The following is an 11,226-nucleotide window of genomic DNA, read 5'->3' as shown; positions in this document are numbered from 1 at the left end:
ATTTATTTTACAAAGCATTTTATTTTTATAATAAAAAGTAAACTATTTTGTTTATACAAAGACTCATAATATCACATTTCTGATGTGGATATTATAAATCCACGAACTAACCTATATCTAAAAGTTAAACTAAATTTTCTACCTACACTAAGTACCGCCAAAGTAAGTGTACGAATTTACAACCCGTCGCATGCAGCGCCTCGCAGGCCACTGTTTGTAGAACGGAAACACTAGCCGTAGAAGGAAACCAAATGGAATAATTTATATCACAATAAAGTTATAAATAATTTTGAATAAGTACAAATATTAAGTAGACATGAGATTCTACAATGTCGTAAAATTTTGAATTAAAGATAACAATGCACAAAAGATAATCTATTAAAATAAAATTTATACCAATATTAGCAAAAAAATAACAATTGTGACAAAATTACCAATCTTGTATTAAAAATCGGCAACGTTTACTGGCAACACCAAGTTGGTAAATAAAGCATCAAAAATCGTCGATTATGAGGTACTCATGCTCTACGAATATAGGAACGTTAAGTCTAATTCTACAGTAGCCAAAATTAAATAATCTTAAGAAAAAATCCAAACCACACAGATAAATAAAAATTGGGGCACCAAAAACAAGACAACCTTTTAAACACTACACTGGATATAAAAGTAATATTTTGACTGACTTCAATAAATACATATATATTTCTTACTGGGTTAAGTTCTTGAAAAATAATAACTTCAACAATTTTATTATTAATCGATGCAGTGCCGGATTAAGGAGCGGGCAAGCCGGGCGACCCCAGTCACAAATTTTTAGCGTCCATATAAAAATAAAATCTTAAATTTACACATTGCATCACTTGTAAGTAAACAGTTAGAATCATTTTTTTTACTGTGCAATAAATTTGTGTATTCTTGTACTAAAGGGTGCCAAATTTTGATCAGTCTGAGGCCCTCAAAACCTTAGAAACGGCCTTGTATCGATGCTATTACGGTTAAAACCATATGGGTATAAGCCTTTAATACACTAAGTGTATAAATATTGAAGTCTTCGTAGCTACCTCATTACCCCCACCAGTGTCGACACGCGCTACGCCGGGACCCACAACGCTCACTCGATTAAAAATAGATAACAATTGTTTCTCTCTCTAAGAAAAAACCATCATATTGTACGGAATAAACTGAATAGAGAAGACAGCGGGCAAATTGAACACAATAAAGGAACCATAAGAAATATAAGCTTTCTAAATTATCCTCTTAGAGTAGTATAAAATAGTTTTCATCCATTCAAATTTAAGACAAACGCACACGAAATGTCGTCCCTTCAAACATCAGATTATTTGATGATTTATTGACAAAATGTCAAGCCATTGTAGTTCTTGTAGAAAAAACATTGAAAACTATTTTTATCGCAGGTTTCGTGTGCGCAAGTCTTAAATTTTAACATGACTCCAAACAACCAATAGCACTGTTAGCTTTATTAATCAGTTATAGCATTTATATGTCTTATAATTAATCAAAGTCTTCGAATTTCGGAAGAAACGAACTCGAAAATATATAATCAATACCTTCCGTTGTAACGTTACATCATATCTGAATAAAAAGATGGACGGTGGTCCGCTCGAATAAATGCTGAACTTGTAATCAGAAAATCATGTGGATATCGCAAGTAATTAAGAATTTGAGGTTATTTTCACAACACTTCTACCCATAGAGGCAGAATATGCAACAGTAAAATGACATTAATTAGCTTGAAAGGCACTATGTGAATTTGTTATCATATTTGGACACCTTTTCAGAAATAATAACATTGATATGGATTTTTTTTATTAGACCTTGCCTTCAACAGTGAATAATATGAAAACTAATAATAATGTTTAAATACCTAACTATAAATCACTGTTTCGAGTTATTTGAATTTTTTTTTAATACCAAAATTTACGTAAAGCTGTATAAAATTGCAAATTTATTTACTGCATCCTTATTTAACTACAATTCGCGTTAAGAACACAGTTTACAGTGAATAAAATTGTTTGTTGACCTACCCTCCGCAACCAATCGAATCGTCCCTAATTAGAAAGTCACGTGACACATTGACCAAGTGCAGACGCACTTTCAAATGCAACAGTTGTACCCAAGGATTTGATTGGTTACACGGCGTGGTTAGGCCGGCGAACAATAATGATTCACTGCATTTTTACCGCAATTGAACAATACGAATATTTCGGTAAAAAGTGTAGAGCAGGCTTTTCTTTACCCTAAGCTGATACGTTATTGTATTATGAAGGAAGCATTAACGTTATCACGCACTCTGTTGAATCAACAGCCCTTCACCTCCTGAACGGTTGTTCCTTACAATAAATATCACAATAGTTTAACTTTGGACACAATACCAAACGTTTGTACCTCGGTACGTGGATAATTTCGTTATTAAGGTTTAATACGGGTCATCGGGGTTCTCCATGTTTGCTATAAGGTTTCTCTTCTCTTCTTTGCCAGGCTTGGAGTCGAGCAGCGACGGTCTTATCGTATTCCGTGGCTCGAAACACGGCTGTAACAACAAATGTTTCTGTTAGTTGTTGAAATATTGTTAAATTAATATAATGAATTATAAATCAATGGAGTTAATTTCTTTTTAAATGTATGCAGCTTAATTAGAAATGCAAGCATTGAACTCGTGACGTATTAATGTAGCAAAATCCGACTGTTAGTATGCCAGTGTTTTCCTTTGGTCATGCGGAAAATAAGCGAAATTTGAAGAAAAATGGACCTTATTTATATGAAGAACCCAAACTCAAGCATCGTCGTAGGCTCGCTCTAGCCTATTGACCTGCGTGAAATAATTTTCATGTTCAAAACATCCCACACATGCATGCTGCTCACAAATGCGTTCTCATTTGTTTATGTTTTCCACAAAACATTACTTTAAACTCCCAAGACATTTCGTAAGTTCTTGGCCTCTCGTAATGCAAAAGAAAAAATAGGGACATTTTCAGCTATGGACATTTTTTAAAATATAATCTATGGTTTCTACGACACAAGAACATTGTTGTTTTTACAGTTTACCATGCAATTTAATTTTTTTTCTATTTTTATAGTTTTCGCCAAAAAAACAGCCGAATTGGTCGAACCGTTTCGACGATTTGAACCGAGCGACTTATTTTGAATTTCATAGATAATTAAAACTCGTGTCTTAATGCAAATAATTATTATTTGTTTATTTACAATGTTAGTGTGATACGTGATAGGTTTAATTATTGGTGATCTTTACACTAGACTCGCTGGCCTGTATCACAAAGGTCTGAGTGGTAACAAATCAACAATTTCAATTACTATCCTTATTATAAAGTTATTCTGTCGTTTTGTTTCGGTATTTCGATATAAATATACATGTCGTATTTTTTATCTTATCTCATACTCTATATTAATGTCAGTATTTACAAATATTGTTAAAGACAATATTGACAATAATTGTTTTAGTCAATTATGACATAAATATGTAATTATTTAAACATATCGACGCCTTGAATTACCTATGTTTTTTAAAACCCGTTTGTAAAATCTGTTTATAAAATAAAACGTACTAATTAGTCTGCGCTCAAAGTCCGTCACCGGCGAGCGCTGCCGACGTCAACTTTAAGTTAGAGTTCAAGTTTTATTAATTACGTGGTGTTTACGTCTCGTATTCAATACAGCCGTGATACGTGCTCACGTACAATGTGATACGCATAAGCAAAGAACATCTGTTAGTAAATGTTTCCTCTTATTCGGGGCAAAAGTTTAGTTTCACTTCCTACAATGCAACGTATTTAAAACCATTTCAATCTTATACTTTCGCACCCCTTTTTAGCGACAAAAGAAAAGTAATATAATCCATGATGCCTTTTTGTAACATTAGCTAATGCCTCAGACCAAATTACCTTACAAACTTTTCTTTTTTTTTATACAAACACAATTTACAATTTTAAAACTTTGCGATTGAGCAAACTTGACATAATTTTCGAAAAACTTTATTAGTACAATAACTGTAATAATATATACTATGGTTGTCTGTAAGAAATTGCTTCGTGCGATATTACCGCCTATATTACTTTTTTGTTTATTATTACGAAATTATGTATATGTTTTCCAGCGTGTACAATAGACAATATTAAATTAAATTAAAAATAACAACACAACTTTCACAGTTTCTTGAAAGTTTCAAACAAGAAATAATTACGATGACAACGACCTAATTACGTCGCAACTTTAGTTTATGTCGACTCCTGAGAAACCGATATTGATTCCGATTTTATTCGATCTTTGGGATACCGATTATTTTGGAAATCCCTTATTTATAAATTAAAGCTTTCATTAAGGTTTTAAAGGTCAGATATTATCTTTTTTTTTTACTTAAATAGACTTTGCTGTTCGCACTATGCGGGTTGAATGGATCAACTATGTATGCATGTCGTGAATCCGTGCGTCTTGTTGTCCTATGGAAGGAAGGCGAAGGATTACAGTGGTTAATTGAAGTTCCTCTAAATAATTTCTTTATAAATGGATAATATTAATTGGCTAGTGGGATGATCGCGACAAGTGTACCCGACAAGCGAGAAGCAAGTGCCAGTGTCGCACTTGACACGGTGCTCTTGTTTCGTGCCCATTGTGCAATGTAGGCCAAAGCGACTGCAATTAGCGGCGCGCTGCCGGCACGCCCGCCGTCGTACCGTCCCCTACTGTCGCCTACCGTCGGCTACCGTCCACGCGACCATTACCGCTCACCTTGTCCTTACGATTATACGCTGTTACATTACTCGATTGCTTCACCTAACCTTACAGTAAACTACCGCTGGTGAGCCGAGCTCGATGTCCATTTTGTATTCAAATTAATCTTACGAAATGTATTTCACATTTTATGTCAAAACAATCCTTAGACTAGTGACTAATTCCTTGTTTATTTAATAACATAGATGCATCTCTTTTTCTTCTCTGACGTTTACAATAAAGAGAGTTAAATAAAATAAAATCAATGTCGATGTTCCCTTGTGACTTCGCATTCTATAGTTATAGTTTAAATTGAAAAATTACCAAAATTGTAAAAATGTAGTTCCAATATCAAAACATAAATAAATTGGTTATTTAAAAATTAGAGAATATTTATTTATCTTCCTATTATGTTGCCTTTTCCTGTCGATCATAATTTATTTGCTTATTTTTTTTTTAATTTTAGCTAATCTAATAACTAAGATTGTAAATAATGCAAAAGGACGTTAATTTCAAACGATATCAACGTTTTATTTACATTCAATGTATGTTAACTCATTAATTATTCAGTAGTTAACATTGCGAAATATGTAAATAAATTGTAATTGTAAGTATAATTTCCAAACAGAATTACGGAATTAAACATCCAGGTGTGACATTGTTGCGTGTTAGTAGTGTATACGATAGCTTAGATAGGTTAGCGCTATTGCGAGTGTACAACTCACCGTCTCGCAGATGTTCATGTTGCAGCAGTTCTCGATGGTGATCTCGCACTGGTCCGGGCGCGCCGTCAGCGGCGTCACGTTCTTGTTCACGATGATACGTCTCTTTATTCTATAAAACAAATAAATATTTGATATTATCAGGACATTTTTAAATATTATTAACAGGAAGGTTCACCTTGACATAAAGTTGTGTACTTTGCAGGTCAAAGTTTCATTTCTTATCATGGACATATGTTTTTAACTACAAAACAATAACATATTTATAATTTTTCATAAAACATCGTGACAGGGAATGGGGAGAAGTTCGCGTTTTTTAATTTACACATTTTGAATACTTATCGTTATGTGGCGGCGTTTTAAAAAATTGTTTCAGATAAAAATTTCTCATTCAGTTTTTTGATGTGGAAAAATGCTTTTGCCGTTTAGCGTTTTCATTTACACCGATTTTCAAGTGACAGAACGCCGAAGGCGCTTAGCCTCTTATTGTGTTTACTAAGTTGGAATACGTTTTCAAGAATCTCGGCTTTGTGCGTTACATTTATTTTTTCTAACGATTGGGATGTCAGTCAGGTGGACGTTTTTTACAGTGATTGGGGTGCTTAGAAGGAACTTCGTCTTGGGTCGCCTCTATAATTGCTTTTAACACTCTAAATAGGGACTGAACGAACCTTAGCTTATTATGAGTTTATAGAGACTTGAGTTTTTTGACTAAACATTATCATCACTTTAGAAAGTGTTATATGCTCTGCAAGAAGTAGCGAATGAAAGAAGCCATGTTTGATTTGTTGATTTTTATCCCCTCTGCACTAATTCATAATCCGTCTACAAGGACGATTTGTGTGGCGTATATGATAGAAGTGACTTTCAGCGAAGCTATTCCAGTTTAACACAAAGCTAAGGCAATTTATGCCATTAATGCACCTTCAGGGTGTTATATCTTTTCAGGCGTTCGTCATAATTTGTCAATGTTGTTGTGTTGGAGCACTTAGTAAAAGCTCTGATCTATTCCTTGACTGATTACAACTTATCGTTCTTTTAGGGGGAGAATCTGTTTGCAATATTATGCAACCCGAATCACACATATTAAAAAAAATACACAATCGATTAATTTAGCCGATTATTAATTGAACATACATTTTTGTTAAATACAACTACAGTGCTAACATTAATAGCACAATTGTTTCTATTAATGCACCATAAGGTTTTATAGTTATATCTACATTGGTATTATTTTAGACAAAGATAGGTGGTCCACAGCTGTACATTGGCCTTCCCAGAGCGGCTTATTGCTATTTGACTAAATTTCATTATCATCTGGATTGTCTCATATTAACACTGACAGTGACATTGTTTTCCTTTTTCAAAGGTAATATAATAAAAAGAAACAAATAAGATTCGTTAACGCATTGTTCGAGAACAGTGTATGCTAACAAGTGCATACGGTGCTTTTTTATGCCACAGTCAACGTTTGCATGGATGCGTGCATGTACCTATGCGTGTGTGTGTATTGTTTTCTTACTGACTTCAATATACAATTATTGACATTGTAAATAACAGTCTTGTTTTCGTCGTCGTAAACAATATAAGACATTTAATAATATTTATTACTGGGTAAGGTACCTTGGCAGACTACGGAATAATGTAGGTTAATGTATCTATATATTTAAATACGTTAACAACCATTACGTAAACCAACTTTTAAAAGCGACACACGCAATGTTTTATATAGCTATTGTTTCCGTTTTTTTATGTCAAACAGCGTTATTTCTTTAAAACATTCTTAACTATAGTTTTGCTTGCAATTTACGGAGTTTCTCTTTACATTGCCAGCCTTTGTACTTATTTATGTTCATGTGATTTGTGTACGCACCTGGGCCGTCTCCTCAACTGCAGGATCTTAGTAACAAGCAAAGCACACGCCAAGAACAGCAGCCCCGCCATGATGCCAAGGCCCATGATAATGGGATCCCGAACGGGGTCCCACCCTCCATTGCACGTAGCGTCAATGTATACGTCATTTGTTTTAGAGCCATCCGATTTTTCTGCCGCTAATAATGTACTGACGTTTGCTTGTTTAGCACAACTGTAAAAAAATGTTTATTGATTATTAAAGATATTGTATAAATGACTTCAAAATATCATAGAAAATCGACAGAATTTTTTATAGATTACACTATGGTAAGTGCTCATTTCGAACCCCGTATCCAGTTGTTATTATAAATGATCCTATATGGACAATATTATAAAGTTTGAATTAGTCAGTCGTATTTATTACTTGCTTTACCTATCAATGTTTAAAATCGTAGTAATCAATTAATGCATTTGAAGTTGGATTTGGTAGGGCGGTTTATGTGGGTATTACGTCAATATTATTGCAAATTTTAAAATAAACAGAATTTATGGTTACGTTAATCGTTATAAAGAGTTCAAATAAAGTTTTGCAAATAACTTTATACTTAGTTTTGCATCGTATAATTAATATTACGTAACACTATAAGCCTCGTTGTGAATGCCTTTCGTTTTATGCTGTTCATAAAGGGTGCTTGGTAATCGGTGTAAATGCTTTAAAAGGTTAAATGTAGAAGCTCATTAGTCAGCTAAAACCTGTAAATCTTTCACATTGGAATTTTACATTTTTTCTATAAGAATGCGACGGGTTATTAAATTTTTATAGTGTAAAATTGCAGGAACGGATAGTAAAAAATAATTTAATTTTAATACGTAGTAATCAGAATTTTGAAAACGCCTTTTTAATACTATATTAGCATTACGTTATTACCATACATTAATTAACTGCAAATGAGCTATATATTCGCCTCTTTAAAGCTTTTACAATTATAAACAATCACCATGTATAACTAATAGGTTTAATTACTCACTCGCAATGTTCCAAGGGTGCGACAGTCGATTCTGCAACTGGAACAACTTTAACAGTTTCACAACGCTCCCCTTCGTACTCTGCTGAACATTTGCACGCGGGCTTCTGATCCGAGCCGATTGAGCACGCGCCGTAATTCAAACAATGGCCTTCACAAACGTTGGTCTCGCATCGCGCTCCAGTAAACCCTGTTTTACATCTGCAAAAACATGGATAAATAAAAATTAATATTTTACAGGAGCTGTTGATAATTCTTATAAATTACTAAAGATTTTTATAAAGAAAAAAGACATCTTAATAATCTTTATGTAGAAGTTTCCAGTGACGGTCAGACTGTGAGCACAGACTTTTTTATTTTTTAGATTTTCAAACGGGTTGATAATTCGCGGTTTTAGCCCTTAGACGCTTATTACAAAGGCCTGGGCCTCTTCGACAGATATCTTTGGTGGAATATGTAATAATCGCTACGCTTGGGTTGTCGATCGCACTGTGTTATTATGGTACGCAGAAGACGCTGCCGCTTGTCCTCTGTTTGTGTGCTGTGACAAGCATGTATAATTGATGCACAAAGTGTAATTTATCTAAGATTGTATCCCGGAAATCGAACTCGCAACCTACGTTCAATCAAATGATAATTATCAAATTTATACGAGCAATGTTTTATTTCAACTTAACACATTTCTCCTATTTTTAAGTTCTGTATTCGTGATGCGTCTTATATACTCGATGGAGGCCGACAGTAGACTAGACATCTAGATAGCTGATGGTTATTCTGATGAACAAAGTGAACTGCAAATATAGAATGTGACGATGGTTCTTCTAACGATGAAATTGTTTGAATAATAAATATATTTTTCAGTTTTCTTACATATTTTTATTTTTTCTATACTTTATAATAATACAAATAAAATATCTGAACATAGTATCGGATATCTTCCGATACTAAGTTCAGATACATATATCTTATATTAAATTCAGATATTTTCTTATTAGTTTGAAATATTAAAGGCGTATCTTACCTAATACATAAGCGACATCTACTTATGAATCATCAAGATCTCTGAAACCCTATAAGACGCAGAGGCTTAAAATTTGGTAGGAACAATCCTTTCCCCGAGTAAAGGTCAACTAAGAACGGATTTATAATATTCCACCAGCAAGTCGGGTTCACGGGTGACAGGTAGTAAGTAACATAGTTCGATATTTTATGTACTTTTGGACATTGTAAATAGTGAATAAGAGTGTCAAGAGAAATGGCGATGTACATATATCATGGAAAATTAATGTTGGTTTGATACATACTTGCAGTTGGTTTCCCCTGTCGGCAGAATGCTGCAATCGCCTTGCAAGCAGTAGTTGTGACAGAGAGAAATGTCACAGCGCTCTCCTATGTATCCGGGTGAACATTTACAGGCCCGTCGCCCCTCTAGCTTCACGCCGTGCAAGCAGAACAATCCCAAGTCCCTCGGAATATTGAAGGAGTCGTTGATAGACGTTTTGTTCTGGGCCATTGATGCCAGTTTGGCGCATTCCGGAATATTGGCAGTCTGGTCTGATATGTCGTAATTGGCGACGATACCGAAAGGCACTTCGTTAGAAAAATTGATGATGTCTTCTGGCTGTGTGTTGGCCGGAGGGTCTTTGGGCAACCTCCAAACGGATTTATAGCCCAAGTCTACCCAGTAAATTGAATCATGTGAGACAGCTATTGTGTTAGGCATGTGGTTGGTCCCCGCGAGCAACTTCTTCCTGTTCTTTCCGTCCAAGTCCGAGCTTTCTATGGAGTAGTGGATACCCTCTTTGTCATCAGCCCAGTACAGCCGCTTCGTGTTTTGATCTATCGCGATGCTCACCAACATGTAGATGTCACTGTCGACGATTACGGTCCTTTCCGAGCCATCGAAACGAGCTCGTTCTATTGTTGGCTTCGTAATGTTTATATTAGTCCAATAGATATACCTGAAATTATAATAAATTTTAGATATTGGGAGTACACAAAATAAACGGTAAGTAATTAATTTGTAATAATACCGTTAAAAACAAGGAAGTTAAATGATAAAATCACCTCAAAATAATTTATCATGTGATTATATAAGTTATTATCTTGATAAGACCAATCACATATTTAACCTACTTCATTTCTTGCCAAAATTAGTTATGAAAGATTTCTTTTTCTTTTTCATTTTTATTTTATTTATAATGCATGTCTAAAGCTACTTTCTCTTGATCTTAATGTAATGCAGGGCATGAACATTTTCAATCTTCAATCACATCAGTAATTTAAAATATCAAACCGACTTACCCTCTACAGCTGTCTACAGCTATCGCTCTTGGAACTTCATCGTCCATCTTAATTAGTAAGTTTCCATAAATGTCATTCTGTGATCCGGGTTTCAATGATATCCAGAATATGCTTTTCTCGTTGGTATCCGTCCAGAACAGTTTACTTGTTATTGGATCGAAGGCCAACCCTTGGATGTTTTCGTAAGACCTTCGTCTGACTAAAGGCTGGTATTTCTTGGTCGCCAAGTGGTAACTCAATATAGACGCGTTGTCGTTCTGCCTGTCCACGAAGAGCAACATGTTGTGTACTGCGTCATAGGCCAGCGCCGTGAGGTCTCGAAACCGGACGCCTTCATTGCTTGTTTTTGTTTGGTTGCTGTAGAATTCTATTTGGTCCCCGGCTGTGATTGCGATATCTTAAACAATGATTGCTTTATTATTCACACATACTTATATTAATACTCATGATGATTATTTATTTCGATATCAATAACATTTTACTTGGTATCTAAAATCATTTGTAATGCTTATATTAAATAATCTTTTGTTTATGACAGAATGTTTTATACCTTAATCTTTGAGACCGATCACACT

General features: G+C 34.5%; 1 protein-coding gene across 2 annotated transcripts in view; it reads right to left on the bottom strand.

The window, feature by feature from the left end:
* Positions 1-51: 51 nt before the first annotated feature.
* cue (Protein cueball) overlaps positions 52-11,226 on the bottom strand; it is a 32,508-nt gene continuing 21,333 nt past the window's right edge. The window contains exons 2-7 of one of the 2 annotated variants that reach the window (XM_068762107.1): positions 10,652-11,048; positions 9,652-10,308; positions 8,351-8,548; positions 7,342-7,554; positions 5,472-5,580; positions 52-2,551 (exon numbers count right to left, since the gene is read on the bottom strand). In XM_068762107.1, the coding sequence (XP_068618208.1) occupies positions 2,438-2,551; positions 5,472-5,580; positions 7,342-7,554; positions 8,351-8,548; positions 9,652-10,308; positions 10,652-11,048 (1,688 nt within the window). In that variant the 3' untranslated portion in view covers positions 52-2,437. Of the gene's footprint in view, positions 2,552-2,770; positions 2,831-5,471; positions 5,581-7,341; positions 7,555-8,350; positions 8,549-9,651; positions 10,309-10,651; positions 11,049-11,226 lie in introns of those variants that run through there. The other variant, XM_068762108.1, reaches the window with a different exon arrangement.

Source organism: Battus philenor, unplaced genomic scaffold, assembly GCF_028537555.1.
Source record: "Battus philenor isolate CCGP_79_NKW_IND1 unplaced genomic scaffold, ilBatPhil1.0.hap1 SCAF_16, whole genome shotgun sequence".
Classification (NCBI taxonomy): Eukaryota; Metazoa; Arthropoda; class Insecta; order Lepidoptera; family Papilionidae; genus Battus; species Battus philenor.
Note: the sequence above shows the minus strand (reverse complement) of the source record. Positions and strands in the feature narration are given on the sequence as shown.